This window comes from Melanostigma gelatinosum, assembly GCF_949748355.1.
Source record: "Melanostigma gelatinosum genome assembly, chromosome: 4".
Taxonomy (NCBI): domain Eukaryota; kingdom Metazoa; phylum Chordata; class Actinopteri; order Perciformes; family Zoarcidae; genus Melanostigma; species Melanostigma gelatinosum.
In genome coordinates this window covers 17,110,832-17,128,132 of record NC_136637.1, presented here as the reverse complement: position 1 = coordinate 17,128,132, position 17,301 = coordinate 17,110,832, and the positions used below count along the sequence as shown (strand labels likewise).

Sequence of the window (17,301 nt, the reverse complement as noted above, 5' to 3'; positions counted from 1 at the left end):
TGGGCTCTTATCCTGTACCATCAGCCTGCTTCCAAGACATCAGCATAGACTGTACTGACATGGGACATGAAAACAGAGTACAAGGAAGAAGTACATCTTGGTAATGGTTAACAGATTCTCAAAGTGGGTGGAGGCAATCCCAACTAAAAGAGAAGACGCACAGACAGTAATGAAGTGGCTGCAGACAGAGCTGATACTCCGATAATGGTTCACATTTCAGTAATAAGCATTTGCAGGAAGTAGATATGGATCAGTGTATCATCCACAGTCACAAGGACTGGTAGAGAGGGCAAATCAGACGCTAAAATCAAAAATAGCAAAGACATGTGTAGCATCAAAGCTGACATGGGTTGAAATTTTACCACTGGCTCTAATGGCAGTGAGGAGCGCACAAGGAAATAAGACGCTTCTTTCACCACATGAGTTAATGACAAGGAGGCAAATGCCTGGTCCTCCAAGAGACGGTAGTCATATACATAGATATACATAGATACATAGATGTACATATACCTAGATGTGCAGCAAGTTGAAATGAAGGCATATGTGACTGCATTAATCACTCTCACGGAGGCTCTCTCCAAACAGGTCCAGCGAACCAGTGCAGCTGACCAGGAAAAGGTAAAAATCTCATCCGAGAGGGTGACTGGGTCAGGGTCAAAGTTCATAAGAAAAGTGGACTGACCCCAGGTGGACAGGGCCGTACGAAGTGAAGGAGGTTACTTCACACTCGGTCCAAGTCATAGGTAAAGCAGGAGCACCTTGGCACCACCTGTCACACTGTGCCCCAGCACCTGAGCCGTCCAGACCTCTAGCAGAGGTCCGAGGTAATCTGACGCAAAATGCATAATTTGTTTTGTAATTTGTAATTTGACTTTTCAGCAACCACCAACAGGTGATCCAATTAGCTACAGGACATGGAAACGAAAATGTTTGGTTAAATTGAATTGTTGATAATGCTATAAACAAAAACAAAATGGGTGGCTGTATAGCTTGTGCTGCAGCTAGACCAGCTAGGTTCACCGAACCAGCACCACTATATCCTGAATCTGACCCAACAGGATACGCATGCATGACAAATATGACTAAAATGGCTACTCCATCAAATTGCATGACTCTGGCATCCATATTTCCACCAATTGATAGACTAAATTGCAGTAGGATAGTTCAGTCTGGACAAAGGTCCAACCTACATAGATACAATCAGAGTGAACCAGAGGAGTGCCTAATCAATACAAATTGGTATATCAAATTGCAGCAGGTTTTGAGAGTATCGCAAGCATTATTCCATGGATAACTGTGAATAAAAATGTTGATCGTATCAATTATGTGCATTACAATGTTCTTCGTTTGGCTAATCATACTAGGGATGCAATAGAGGGTCTGGCTGAGCAGCTCGCCCAACTTCTTTGATTTCTATGCAAAACAAAATGGCTTTGGAGCTTTTGCTCAATGTTTGGAGACCTGTGTTGCACTATCGTCCCCAACAACACTGCGCCGGACGGTTCAGTCACAAAAGCACTGAATAGTCTGAGGGCACTGTCAAACGAAATGCAGGAAGCATCAGGTGTGAACAATCCATTTGGAAATTGGATGGAAAACATGTTTGGAAAATGGAAGCACCTGATCTTGTCAATAGCAGTGTCAGTGGGTGTGTTCATTGCAATACTGGTCTCATGTGGATGTTGTATAATACCCTGTATTCGTTCTTTGGTTGGCCGTCCTATCACCACTGCCCTCTCCAAGGAACCATTACCACCCCCTCCTTATGGAGCTTACCCAGTATGGGAAGAGCAGAACAGCCTGGTAGGGTCAGGAGAGGCAGAGGCAGACACCAGCGTGTGAACAGGGCAGGAAAGTAAAAAAGTGACGTCCTTCAGACGTCAAGAGAGGGATTTGTTGATAAAATTAGCTTATATACAGCTTAATCAGCAGCTAGTTTATATGCAGCTTTAAGTAGCAACTAGCTTATATACAGTTTAATTAACAGCTAGCTTATATACAGCTTTAAGTAGCAATTGACCTATATACAGTTTAATTAATCACTAGCATATTTGTAGTTTTAATAACCATTAGCTTATGCAGCTCTATTAACCACTTATACAGTGCTCACAACACAGTAAGGCCAGAGAGAAGCAGGTGAAAGGTTACTTATTTAACTGCGTCACAAGGAACAGGCAGCCATCTTTCAGATAGATAAGACAGTGAGATTCAAGCGAGGGCCAACGCCCTAGCTGAGCCCGGCTTCTCCACACACTTATTCTCTAGGACCTCTCGCATGCAACACCTCACTCACACTGATGGAAACCAACGCCTACTGGGAGGGGCCAAGGTGAATGGACATTCACGGCCTCCATCCAGGCGCCATAACGTACAAACGTGCCACGCCTGCATCTTTGACTTTGGCCAATGTGTATCAAGGGGCGGACCCCCTATATTAAGTTTCACGCTGATGTGTTGAAGTGTGTCTCATGGTGAATCTCTGCGAAGTTCATGCATTAGCACCCAAGCTTGTTTTTTTGATAGCTGGGCTGAATAACTTTGTTGATAAATAAATCTATTGCTTTGATTTAACTATACGCCTCTGAGAGCTTCTGTTTCATTCTTAAACCTGCTCTAAGTGTGAAAGACAGCTACACACATTTTTTCACAACAAATCCTAACACATTCATTCACTGCCCAACAATGATGTTAACAGAGAGAAATAGAGCTGAAACAAGTGGTTTCAATAACCACAGATAAAGTCCCTGCAGTAGAGCCATATATACGGCATATACTGATCCTTGGAGTGGTATGCCACTTATTTTCCAATGGCATATACCGTTTCCTGAAGGCAGGTGCCGCTTGAAAGTGGAAGTCCATTATCAGACAGACATACCAGTGAAGCTCTTGAAGCAAATTTAATGCAAATTGGTCTGATTCATGAACAGTGATGCCGTAAATGTATCTTTTTCAGATTTTGTAGTAATGGCAATATTATCCACTTGACTTTGTCACCACCCAAACACAAACACTCACACAAGCAAGGGCCGAAGACCAGATGAGCAGGTTTTTGGCATTGTCAAATTCTTTTTAGTCCGAAAATACCAAAATCCGGACCAAAGTAAAATACAAACAATCAAAGCCACAATAGTATCATTCAAATATTTACCTTGTCCAGAGGATGCATGAAAATATCCAAATAAAAATATCAAACAAAGGATTTTTCTTTCCATGATGAGTTACAGGTAGACAAGTGCTTCGTAAATGAGTTGTTGCATAGTGTGGATTACTCCTCCCTCAGCTAAGGAGGACGGAGGATACTTTTATATAACTTGAGAAACCAGTTGATGCCTACAATACTCCATTGAGGAACTCCTTGGTTTTAAAAGCTGGTGTCAAGTAACTATAAATTAAATGGAGATAAAATGATCTCAATTAACATGAGTTAAACAATTAAAATGCCATTGCTCTTAACAAAGCCATTTTTCTTGCCGGACAACCAATTGAAACCCACGTACATGCATACATGAACATCCATATGCACACATACTTACCTGTTTTTCATTTTCTTATTTTATTTTCTTTTTCTTTTAATTGTTATTATTATTTTTATATATATTTTTCCTCCATCTCAAAAGGCTCTAGGACATTCTCACACACCCACACACGCACACATACACACACACTGACTATATGATATTTGCTGGCTTTTATCCCACTGTTCTTGTCATCCTCTCGTTGTTATGTCTGTGTATTGTCTAAATATTGTCTCGTGTCTTTCAATAAAAAATGTATAAAAAAACAAAAAACAAAGCCATTACTGGAAACCCTCATCAAGGTTGTCAAACAGGTTTGTTATTCATGTCATGCAATTCCTTTCTACATCTTCCGTCTCCGTTTTTTAAACTCTACTATTCTCAGTTGTAGGCCGTCAGGGCCAGCAAAGCCTTCTCTGCTGGCCAAAACAGAATCACAAAGTTATAGCTATTTTATAATTTAATACTTTTTCATAAATACACTACATGTATTGTAATTATTTTTCCCATTAGCTCATTTTCTCAGCTGTTACTCAGTTGCTCTGCTTCCAGCCTGCAGCGCTGCTTCCAGCACAGCTTGCTTTAAGTAGAGCTTTTATCCAATCAGATTCAGCCCCTATGTCTAGAAGAGAGGCCTGATGCCCTCTAGATAGACTTTGCAGTTTAAGTAAATGGAGACGATATTGTTGATTGTCATAGTCTTCAACCAATCAGATCTTTATTTTGACATGTTGGCCGTATTCTTTGACGTGCCAGAGCATTCGCAGTAGCCTACGTCAGCATTAAGGTGCGGCTGGCTCAGCAATAACTTGTGCCGTGATTGGTCAGTGGGCTAGCGTGACTGTTGTAAAGCAGAAACTGAAGCTAATATAGACATTTAAATATCTCATTAACAACACTTTACACAGCACCACTGAACCTGAACTTAGTGACACATATCATATTCAACTTGCTACTTCAGACTGCGGCTGACAAATCACATGGCCTCTCATTTCTTCTTATAAAAATTATATTGATTTAGGGACAAGTTGGTGTGACTGTAGCTTTCATAGTTACAGCCAGAGTTGTTGTGGCTGCAGTTGTGGTTGGTGTCTGCGATTTTGTGGTTGTGGCAATTGTGGTGTTACTTGCAGGTGGGGTAGTTTGAGCCACAGTGGCTTCAGCTGTGGGTGTTAGAACTATAGTCGTGGTGGCTGCAGTTGTGGATGTGACAGCCAGAGTTTTAGTCGCTGCAGTTTTTGTCGTTACAGCTGGAGTCGGGATGGCTGTAATTGTGGTGGTTGGAACTACAGATGTGGTGGCTGCAAGTTTGGTCGCAGTTCTCTAGGCTGTATATGTCTAGGGGCGCAGTTGTTAGAGCTGTAGTTGTGGGGGTGCTTTTGTGGGGGCCACAGTTGTGGAGGCCATGGATGTGGGCCCACGGTTGTCAGGGCTGCAGTTGTGATAGTTTGAGCAATATAGCTGTGGATGCTGTAGGTTTTGGGGGCACAGTTTTCGGGGGTTTGGAGTTGTGGGGGCCGCAGTTGTGGTGTTTAGAATCGCAATGGTCACGGTTTCAGTTGTCGGGCTAACAGTTGTCGGGGATGTAGTTGTGGATTGTTGGAGTACACTTGTAGTAGCTGCAGTCATGGTTGTTGTAATTGTTGGGTTGATAGTTGTGGGGTCCGCAGTTGTGGGAGTTGTAGTTGAAAAATGAAATACTTCAGTGTGCCAATATTTTTATTTGAGTACAAATTTGAATGTAGGACTTTTACTCGTAACAGAGTATTTTTACACTATAGTAGGCCTATTACTAGTTTTATATAAGAAAAATATCTGAGTATTTTCTCTATTGGCTCATAAAGGCTTGTATGACTAAATTGTGGTTGGATATTTTACTTTTAACATCATTGCTGTAAGAGGAGTTACTTTGGAATACAATTTAGATTTGATTTTGAATGTAGCTTAATTAGAATTCAACACATTTGTAAGCTATTATGTTGAGCTCTCTCGGAAGCAGTGTTCCTGTGTATGTTTCTGGTGCTTTTATTGTGGAGGATGAGACGGAAAGAGTTGGAGATGAAAGAGGTTCTGGCAAAGTGTGTGTGAGAAGTGAATACATTTGCTGACATCTTGGCGCAGAATACGGAGCCCCGTGTTTATTATTTTATCATTATCCTAAAGTATAGGCGCAACATTAACCCTCGGCTACATATTCAAAAAATGTATGAATGTTTTGATTGTCCACTTTGGTTCCTAGGTGGGATTTGTTTCTCCCGACGGTTTCAGTGTAACACACCTTGCGCATGCTCACTCGTCCATGTGTGATAGTAATGGACGATGTAGGAGAAAAGAGGAGTCGAGACTTGTTGGAATTGAAATGATAGTTGTGTTTATGCGTTTTCGGAAACAGAGGTACTTTGCATGTGTAAGACTATTGGAATATTCTTCATTACGAAGATAATTTCAACTTGCTCGTGTTTTCGCATAACTAACTAGCGTTTGTTTTGGTGGCTAGCTAAACGACGCAGAGCAACGCTGTTATCTAGCTAGCTAACTTGCGTCCATTAACGTCAACGTGTATAATGTACCTTTAATATTTTACAATCCGAGTTGGCGCACACATCTGTTGAATAGACGTGACTAGATGGGGGAAAACATCATGTCTCCACCGCGATTCAAGTAACACGTTTGCTAGATTTAGCTAAAACGTTTCAACCATAGTCAGCGGCACTCAATGGCTACTATATCCTTTGACTTGTAGAATAATGTGACTGCAGTCCTGTGAAAACAATGGACAGAGACTTGTTGAGGCAGTGTCTGACCTATCATGGAGAATCGTTTTTCAACAAACTGAAATGTGAACAAACGGAAAACCCAGACTTCCAAGCTGTGGTGTCTGACCTGTGCAAGGTCTCGTGTGAAAGGTATTTAAGCAAGTTCATTTTTGTTTTGTATGATTTGTTTTACATGTGAGCTTTGACGAATTGTTGTCAAATCACTTGTCTTGCATTGCCCATATAATCTTTTCATTTGTATGATATGGATCTTGATAAATTGTTGGTCTCACGTAATGCTGCAATTAACAAGTATTTTCATTGTGGTCAATAGTGAAAAGTGCACAATTGAATTCAGTCTCAATTTCCATGAGTCCAAGAAGACTGCTTCAAATGACTTGTTTTGTCTGACCAGCAGTTTAAAGCCCAATTCATTGATTTGTTTTACTGTTATATAAATCAGAGAAAGGCAAACTTAAAACTGGCTAGAATGAAAATTTGGCCTTTTTGCTTCAAAAAGACAGAACCTGTTGATTCATTAACAACATTCGTTGTTGATAGATTTTTTTGTTGTTTGCCTAATAATTAACTACTGATCTGTTGTTTCAGCTCGAGTCGTTATTATTAGTAATAGTGTCTGAGCTGTCCTTTTTTATTGGTTGTTGCAGCCTGTGGTTTTGGAAAAAAGATGTTCTTTTATATTGTGAATTTCATGCGTGATGAAGGTCCATTACTGAAAAGTTGTATCTCTAATGAACTCGGCACCAATAGTGTGCGAGAATTCAGCTGTTTGTTTTCCTTGATCTCCTCTTCCTATGCACCTGTTTGCCAGGCGTGGTCTACACAACGCTTCGTTTCACAAAAGGTTATTCTCCCAAGAGCCTTGCCGAGCATGTGTGTTTTGTGTGCAGCAAGAGTGATGGGCAGGACAGCCCCCTTGTGGAGCAGTTCATTGCCCGGAAGGCTGACATCCTGTTCTGTCCAGCATGGAAGACCACCACTCATCAGGAAGAGGAACATGAGGAGGACGACGACGCCGCAGGTGTGTGTTGGTTTTTACTACATCTCCCAGGCTCGGTCCACACTAGGTCATCAAACATGTTTATTTTGGAAAGACCAGACTTATGTCATTGAGTGTTCCCCACTAAACACTAAAATGCTGAACTGGCATCTTAAGATGTATCTACTCTAGAGAGAGTTTTGGAGAAGGCTCCATTTTTGGGTGAGAAAAAAATTCCAGCTTAGTGAATATGGAGGGCCAACACGGAGAGGAAAGTGTGTTTTTAAATCTAACCGGCCTGATGTGGATCTACCCGAATATAGAGAAATCTATCTTCAGATGCAACATGTTTGATTCAGTTTTGATTCTACTTTCCCAGAGCCGTATGCCATCATGCCACCAGTGGAGTTATTCATGGAGGTGTCCTATGAAGAAAGAAGAGCCATGCTGTACAGGGACCTGGAAAAAGGAGACATTTTGGTGGGGAGGATCAACAACATTAGAGAGTACGGCTTCTTTCTCACTCTGCTTTGCACGGCAGGAGGACTGAAGAGAGACGTAGAGGACCTAGAGCTGTCGGTATGTCAACAAGCTAAATCAATTGAATGCCCTTGAGCCATGTCATAAACCTGGTAACGGATCGCAACCAATCAGTCAGCCATTGTAGATGCAGAAGACTTTGATTGTCTTGTCCAGCTGTACCAGTACTAATGCCGACTTAAATGACCACCGCACAAGTTGAGGTCTTAAGTCATGACACATACAATTTGTGTACCTATAATTACTGTAGTAAATCGTACAACTCCACACCTGGTGGAATTTCCTTTCCCTTTTACGTACAGGCTCTTTGTCACATCAGAGAAATTCCCTCCACTGGCAGCCACGATGATCCTCTGTCCTACTTCCAGACCGGAGACTTCATCAGAGGTTAGCATCTTTGTTGCTTTCTCTTAAACAACCACCTCTGTGCAGACTTTCTCTGACAGCCAGACTATAGGCTTAGGTTTTTTAGGTTTTCTCTAAAGCTGTTACAAGGCTTTTATTCTCACCAAGTTGACTTTTGACTCTTGAAATCAAAACAACAGGGTCGTTTGAGAGAAAAGTTATAGCTGGCTCAATATTTGCTGCAGCACAATGTGTATTTTATCTGACATGCATTTGTTCAATTAAATGGCGGAGGATAAAATGATTGCCATTGTGATAACTTGTAAGAATTGTTCAGTGCTTCCTCAAAGTATTATATCCCACTGTTATATACAACTACAGGTAAAGTAGAGAATGTTTCAGGTATTATCTACATTTTGAGTCAATTGTGTCTTCAGAGTTTGGGGAAACTTGACATACCGGTAAGTACTCGACAATCAAGCGCTATTCTTCAGTTCTCCACCATGATAGCGAGTTCGATAGCTTTTTGAAGTCACTCGTGACAATATTTACAGTTATCCTGAAAATAAGTTACCTCAATCCATTTATTGAGCGTTTTTACCTTGATCATATCGTTTGTTGGAACCCGAGTTGTGGTTGTGGCAGCCATAGTTATGTTGGTTGGAATGTAATTTGTAGTATTTACAGCTGCAGTTGTGGTTGATCATTCCGTATTGTTAATATAAAACAGAGGGATTCAATTAATATTCAACGAGGTCCAGTTAGAGAGAATTTCCTCACACAAAGGTCCGGAACATCACAATAATGTCTAACTTGTGCTTTTATTTAGTGCCATGGTTATTGAAGTAGCGTAGCGGTTGTATTAACGTCTATATGTCGTCAACAACTGATTATCAAATCAAATAAATAAAGTTCAATCTCAACAATATTTATCGTTAAAATTTAACTGAATAAATAATAAATACTCTAATAATAAATAAATGTTCTCATTTGAAATAGTAGTAGTGGCGCTTCACATTGCTGCTTTTAATAATCTCCGTGCCTCTGAACCTAAGAGACATACTGGTTGTGAACTGCCCTTTAGAAGAATGAAGATAGACGAGTCTGTCCGTTCTGGGTTTCGCTGTCTACTTTCCTCTCTTCTCTTTGGAGAACGACATGTTCTCTGACTCGCATACTATTCAACTGTTTTATTCAATTATAATACACTGAGAAGGAAGTTACGCCACACAAACACAGCTGTTCATTGCTTGCTGGCTGGTTCTTGTGTTAGAAATGTCGCTTAATAATAAAAATAAACAACTGCGTTAACGCGTTAACTTGCTCAGCACTAGTTTTTTATGAATATGTTATATACATGAGTGTTTATAACTATCACTATTTAGTGCTATGAGCAGATTGTAATGCATTATAGACATGGGCGTCAGAAAAGTTGTCGACATTTGGTCACCCCAGAGAAATATTTTTCAAATCTTCAGAGTTCTCAACGTTCTCGTTCTGTAGCTGCAGTGAAAGACATCGACCGCTACCAGGAGAAAATCACCGTCTCCCTCCAACAGGCCTCTCTCTCGCACAACCTGGAGCACATCAAACTGGGTGTCGTTCCTCGGGAGGAGCTGCCCATACACTACAGGTAAATACACAACTCGCGTGATAAAATACTACAAAATATACAACACGCGATGTAGCTTAATCAAGAAATATATCAAACTGGTATATCTGTTTAAAATAACTAGTCTGTTGCTGCGCTTCATTATTTAACACAGATAAACTGAGTTCACGACTCATTCAAACGTTAACAATTTCTTTGTTCTCACCAGAGAACACAAATAAGCCCTCTGAGCACATCTAATTGTAGCATGGAATAATGTTGTACATCAAGTTAGGTTACGTTCAGACTGTATGCACAACATCATTGCATCATAATTTCACCCTCCAAACAATCGCGCTGTCAAGCCGCGATGCAGAACTGAAGGCTGGCAAACATTGCGACGCTCCCTGTTGCGGTCACGGAGAGATACAAAGTGCCAGCAGACGATTTTAGAGTCTGAACACGGACTGTTGTTCTCCTCCACGTTGTTCTTCATTGTGCTCTGCTAGTAGCGAGTGACACAAAAAAAGACACTTTGAGATCTGATTTGAGCGGCCAGTGTCTGGAAATCACATCTGTAGAAATCCGATTGGAATCGCATTTCAAACCAGCTCCAAATGTGGTTAGGATCCAATTTGCGAAAGGGTTTTTTGCTGTCCCGACTTAATAAAATCAATCTGGATACAGTCTAGATATGCCTAATAAATGTGGAGATGCCAAAAGACGGAATAGGGCTGGCAGCCTGAACAAAGCCGAAGTGTTCAGTTTTAGCATGCGACGCTGACTCCTCTCCCCTTTTCTTAGCCGTAGCGTTTGTGCAGCCGCTGACTCCACTGAGACGTACGAGTGTATACTGAAGAGCTGCCATGGCTACCACAACCCCTCTGTCGTGGCCTACCTGCTGGAAAAGGTGGGAGTCAGTGACACCCACCCACCATCAATGATGAGAGGACTACAAAGGTAATAAGCATGTCTACTGGCTGACTAACTGATTACTTTAAGCACCGCCATATTTTATTGGATAATTCTCCAGCAGCCGTATGATAGCAGAGAACTGCAGAGAGCGTAACACAGTGTCCTTACAACAAGCGCTATTTTGCATCAACAAAGCACATGCCTATCAGCTGTGCACTGGAGATCAGAATGGAGACGAGACCACTTAAAGGATGGGTGAATAGTACTAACCATCTTCTGACATTTGTACTTTTTTAACAGAAAAAAAGGAAGCCTACAATGCTGAGAGACGACCGCTCTGAGGGTCAAATAGAGTTCTTACCTTTGCCTCTTTTTCTCCACAGTAAACTTTTTCAAGAGGAAGATTTTGCCTCTGCAATCAGGAAGAAACAGTCTGCATCATGGGCTTTGAAGTGGTAATGATAAAATATGTCATTGGTCTATCATATTCATCACAGTACAAAGTGAACAACGTCCCCCTTTTTATAGTCTTTCTTCCTCTGGCTTCGTCTCACTTGATGTTCCCATTTCCTGTTCCGTGTCCGTCTTTGTTGTTCCAGCGTCCGTGCAGGTGTGGGCTACTTCAAACACGGTCACCACGTTCAAGCCATGAACGAATACAACAAGGCCTTGGACATCGACACTAATAATGTAGAAGCACTGGTGGCTCGTGGAGCTCTGTGAGTCGATTGCTTATTTCATGTCCTGTAACCTACTTTGGATGCGTTAACACTGTACAACTTCTTCACTGCCTTACATGGGGGATTTACATTGTTTTTATTAGAAATGGTTGATGTAATTTTCTTCTAAAACGTATGTAAAATTAACAGAGTATGCATCAGTTCATTTGAAATGTTATTCATATTTCCTTACAGGAACCACACCCGTCCCTGTCATAACTTGTCTATGTTGCAATAAAAAGCTGTCGTTCACTTGGTGCCAGAGATAAAAGAAAGTGAACTCATTTATGAACTACATAACAGATGAATGATGCAGAAAATGGCAGTAATGTTCAATTGCCTTTGTACATATTCACATAATTCTCTTTTACACATTTAGACTGCAACTTCGACTTCATAATCTCTCTGTCTGCAATAGTAATGTGTTCAAAAATCGAGTTGGTGATACCACAAAACCAGCAAAAGTTATAAAAAAGAAAATGGAAATAAATCCTTGTCGGGGCATTATTGTATCTCAGTTGTGATAGTCCCTGTCGATAGAAGGATTGAATTCTCTTTTTAAGATGTTTTTTTCTTTCTGTGTGTTTCCTGCATTGGATATTCTCAGGTATGCTAACAAAGGCAGCATCATGAAGTCTATAACAGACTTTGAACTGGCCCTGAAGACCTGTCCAGATCACCGCAACGCCAAGAAGTACCTCTGCCAGACGCTGGTGGAGAGAGGAAAACAGTAAGCACTGATAATAGTTCAGAGGTGTCAGATCTTCCAAAGTAATAGCAATCAAGCAGTATTAATGTATTCATGTGTATTCATCTGTCCTGGCTGTTTAGGGGAAGAAAGAAACATGCTGACATTGCTAATATAGTCTCCACAACGAAGGGTGCTTTTGTGCTCTTGCCGTTTCTTGCCTCTGTGCTGCAGGCAAAAGCAGCATTTTCCTGCTGACATTACTTCTGTTATTAATTAATTCATCGTTGACCTTATTCACTCAGCGGTCTCTTGTGTGTGTTGCTAGGCTTGAGGAACAGGAGAAACTAGTAACAGCAGAGGGATTGTACAGGAGAGCTCTATCTCTGGATGACTCAAACCCTGAGGCGCAAGAGGCCCTGCGCAAGATCACAGACACTATACAGGTGAGCAGGCCACCACCCACACACACACACACACACTTAAGGGGTTGGGGTAATGTTGGCAGTTATGCACTGTGTGTACTTAACTATTATAGAACTTGCCAACAATATCAAAGCTTTGTTCAGTCTACATATCAATGAAGTATGACTTGAAAAAATGACACACACAATTCACAACTAGCTGGTGAACATAGTGAAGTAATGAGCAACTAAAGAGACGGATGTCTCAGAATAGAGGTCAAGTTCATTTCTATACATGCATGGCCTGTCAAACTGCTTCCCTGTTGACCACTCCACACTCTCTGATCATTCACCAATCACGGGAATAAGATGTCTGTGATTCCAACAGAAAGGACTGAAACTTCCTTGTGTCTGCTAATGGTTAACCAGCTTAATGTTAGTTAAAGATTAATATTAAAACATGAAACATTCCTGGTTTGTTTATACACAGGATCACACAGCTATCAACTGGTTGGGGTCATACATCCACCTGAAAAATGTAAATCTATTTCATTTTAACAGCAAAACAAATCTTTGCTTTTAATTAATTTTTTTTATAATAAGGTGGCTTCTGTATATACCTGTTACTACATATTATTCGTTAGATAGACATCTTTTTAATAATAACCACACTGTCTTTTTTTGTTTTTCTGAGCGGCCCTTCGGCCATTTAAGTTGAACAAAGACAAGTCAAATGTTTATATATATATATATATATATATATATATATATATATATATATATATATATATATATATATAAAAAAACAAACAAACATTTGGAGTCTCTTTGTAGTCATTTTGAGTCTCACTGTAGTCGCTTTGTATGTTGTATATATGTATATATATGTGTGTGTGTATATGTATATATGTATGTGTATATGTGTATATGTATATATGTATGTGTATATGTATATATATATGTATGTATATGTATATATATATGTGTATGTATATGTATATATGTATATGTATGTATGTATGTATATATGTATGTATATATGTATATACATATGTATATACATTATTTTTTCTAAAAGCCTCGGTTGTTTTTACAAACATCTAAAATAAGTGAAAATTAAAAAGATAATATACTGGTTGTACTTCGCTGTCTCTCTCTGTCGTTGCCTCGGTGCTATTAATAGCTTGCTGAACGAGTTTGTCGGTGGGCAACATTTGATTATGGCCACTGAGGATACACACATGCATCCTTCAAAATCCTCTGGACAAAGGACTCAGTCTTTGGTAGAATTCAAAGGATCCTCAACATTGGAACACTTCCTTGACGTTAAGAAGCGCACAAAATCTGTAAACGCCTACACCTTCTAATAAAGTCCAACCAGTCAACGAGGTGAAAACATCTGTGGGGGTATGGAGGGACTAAACAATATCTGGACCAGAGCACCGTGGAGTGGTGCCGAATCGAATCTGAAAGCCTTTACAAGGGCATGTTGTGTTATTAAAACGTTTGTATTTCAAGTACAGCACACAATGTCCTCTTGCACTGAATTTTGTGCACAAACGCAGACATGTTGCCGACACCGTTTGGTTTGTAATACTGATGAAGTGCTTTGGTGTATGTGTGTGTGTGTCTGCGACCCTGGGACTCTGCCCTTTGACCCTCCAACTGCCATGGTCTTGTCACCTGCCTTGCTGGTGTGAAAATAAATAAACGGCACAACGACAACGACTCCTCCACTGGACACATGTGTGCGCTGTGCCCCTGACCCAAATACGGTAACGTTGAAACCTTCTCTGTCTCAATGGGGAACAAATGATGTTTGTTTTCTCTGCACATCTCTGCCTGTACCTCTGTTCATCCATCTATTTCTCTGCCAACTACTGTTCTCTTGGATCACACCACTTTTTCTTGTGGTAAATATGTGACTCTGTATATTTCGCGGTCGTTCTGTCATCTGGTGTGTGATCGTTAACGCTCTTCTGTCCTTTTCAACCCTTTGACTTGCCGCCTCTTCCTCATACTTGTTTTTACTCCGCTACTAATAAATGAATGACTGGCTGAATACCGATCAATTTCGGGGTCTCCGTTGCATGTCTGGGGGCGTTGCGTGTTTGATTGTGTCTCTGTGGACTATTGCTTTGCCCGGCGGCGATAAAGAAATCGATTCGCCTGCGAGAAGAAGCGGTGGCTAAGGAGCAGGACAAAGCTACGAGCAGCCAGATCAGTGCTGAGAAATTGCGTAAGATCTTAAAAGAGGAGAAGAGGTGAGTCGACTCTGATCTTTAGAAAGTGTGGCAGGTAAATATACTGCAGATGAAGCCATGCAAGTCATTTCGTAACTTCAAAGCATCAGTTGTGTAATGAGGATAAAATGTTCAGTGAATGTCTTTTTTCTTTCTTTTTTTTACAGGATGAAGAAAAAACGGAAGAGATCTGCCTCTTCCTCTTCATCCTCCAACACTTCTTCCAGGAACTCCTCGTCATCGTCTTCCTCCTCTCGCAGGAGGTCGAAGAAAAAGAAGAGGAGGAGGTCTGAGCGGGAAAGTAAGCGCCATCGCAGGATCTCCTCACGGGAGAGCAGCAGGAGGAGTGAGGAGGGTAAGAGCGAGAAAGACAGGAAGGTGAAAGAGGAGGACGAGGTGGAGTGGTACCCCGCTCCACCCAACACCGCCGCCACCTTTCTCAACCAGAAGGGAGGCCCGGGTTTTGGAGAGGAGGAGGAGGAGGAGGAGGTAATGGTGAAGGATGCTGACGATAGACGTATCTCTCAGCTGTACTCCTTGTCTGCAGCTTCAGAGGATGAAGAGTCTGACTCCTCACGCAGAGAAAATAAGAGAAGGGACAGAGAGGAGAGAAGGAAAAACAGTCTGAGCAGAAGCCCAGAAAGAGAGGAGAGGGGGAGAAGAGAGAGTCTGGATGAGAGCAGGGAGAGAGGTAGGGAGGATAACAGGAAAGACAGTGACTCCAAGAGGAGAAGTAGCTCGGACGAGAACAGAAAGCGGAAGGTATCCTGCTCGTCCGTGGAGTCCGAGTATTCACGGAAATCCAGTTTCAAATCTGAATACTTAGGGAACTCGGGTTCCGCATCAAAGCGCGTAGAGAGAGGGATGAGACATGACTCTTCCAAGAGGAACTCCTTCGATGGCGGCAGGTGTGAGAGCAGAGGGCGGGAGGAAATTCAAGAGGTAGAAGAGGCAGGGAGGGAGAAGGACAACATAAAGGGGAAAGTAGTGGACGGCAGCAGCAGGTCAGATGTTGGGAACGGTAGAAGACCAGAAGGTGCTGGAAATCACAACAGACAGAGTAGTGTCACCTCAGTGCCAGAAGGAAGGGCTACAAAAGACCTCCCATCCAACCTGTTGAGCATTTTCAATCAGATCGCCCAGTTTGAGAAGCAGAAAGGAGCCGGGCCAAAACAATAACTCGAAAACCAAAAGTCCAAAAGGTGCCCGAATATTAGTGAAACAAGGCTGTGAAATGTGGATGTTTGTACCATGAAGCCATTATTTCTGGACTGTGTATCAAGATGATTGAATGTTCCCAGTTGTTGTACCTTTTATTGTTTGGGAAAAAACGCAGTTTTTACTTTGAAATGTTTTAGTCCTCGTAGTAGAGTTAAGGCCTGTGTGCAACTGTTGTGTTCATCTGCATTGGTTGAAGCTATAATTTAAGTAAATACTTTCACTAATGATGTGATGGCATGTTCTTATTGTAACTGGTGGTTATTAGGGTATTTCATTAGAAGAACATTCTCCACTTATTGAAAAATCTACATCGGTGACTGCAGATATTATATAATTCGGCATCATTGCTTCATCTGTTATTCCGTTATCCAGCAGGTCTGATGTCGCATCAGTTGCTCCAGGCTTTGATAGCCCTTGTGTTCATCTTAAGTTGAGACCTGTTGTCTGTTGGAGGAGATACTGCCTTATGTTTACTGCCTTGTGCCATTTTGTGCATTCTCTCCGTGGCTCGTTAAATCTCAACCAACCTGACTGTTAGTGCTGCGGTACTTCTTTTTTTTTTTTTTTTTTTTTCAAGCTATCACACAATGCTGATGTTCCAGCTGTTTCTCCCGACACATTTTCTCTGTAGCAGAACAAAACTCTGTTGAATCAATAAAAGCATTTAAAATGTCAAAACTACACGCCGTGTCACTTTGTCCTTTGCGAGGGCGCTGTGCTTTGTGTAAAACAGCAGCGGTGGATGAGAGGCTGCGAACAGAGCAGATTAAAATACCGCTTTCTTTCCCTTCGCTGCTCTGTCTCCACTGCAGCCTCTCTCATCTGCTGGTTGCAGACTTTGCTGCGTGGGTGTGTGTGGAGCGCCAATACTGGGTTTTGGTAACTATCCCCAAATGCAATGATTTTTATTATTTCAGCCAATTTTCTTTTGCAATGTCTTTATTGCTGTGTTCATATCGCGATGACGATGAAAATGCAATTAATCAGTTGTTGACGCAGTAAGTCCTGACAGTGAGCCAGCATGCACAATATTATTTTCACAAACAAGTCATTTTCTACGTCACAAGACACCAGATTTATGATGGAGGACAGGACCTAATGTCAAATGGACATGGCACCGCTAAAAGAGTCAGTTTTAACTTGTCGTTTGCATATTCAAGGCCACATTCCATGATGATATTAATGCAGCGGTGCAGAAAACCTCCAGTCAAACTTTCTGGTGGAAATATTCAGCTGTGGGGCTGTGGATGAGCTCCACACCTGGTAGAGAGAGAAATACCACTTTATTTTGCAGAGGCATGCTACCCCTTCTGGCTCAGTGTAATATGTGTCAAAGAGGATTCATTTTCCAGCAGCGTATTGAT

General features: G+C 41.4%; 1 protein-coding gene across 2 annotated transcripts; it reads left to right on the top strand.

Annotated features, from left to right (window-relative positions):
- Positions 1-5,823: 5,823 nt before the first annotated feature.
- On the top strand, positions 5,824-16,609 carry ttc14 (tetratricopeptide repeat domain 14). Of its 2 annotated transcripts, XM_079267647.1 has the most exons (13): positions 5,865-5,909; positions 6,259-6,421; positions 7,183-7,313; positions 7,651-7,850; positions 8,114-8,198; positions 9,660-9,789; positions 10,552-10,707; positions 11,046-11,117; positions 11,262-11,381; positions 11,989-12,111; positions 12,398-12,515; positions 14,631-14,737; positions 14,884-16,609. In XM_079267647.1, the coding sequence occupies exons 2-13, from the start codon at positions 6,288-6,290 to the stop codon at positions 15,893-15,895; spliced, it is 2,388 nt and encodes a 795-aa protein (XP_079123773.1). In that variant the 5' UTR covers positions 5,865-5,909; positions 6,259-6,287; the 3' UTR covers positions 15,896-16,609. The 2 variants fall into 2 exon arrangements, with proteins under 2 accessions (XP_079123772.1, XP_079123773.1); XM_079267646.1 differs by having other exon boundaries at positions 5,824-6,421.
- Positions 16,610-17,301: the final 692 nt, after the last annotated feature.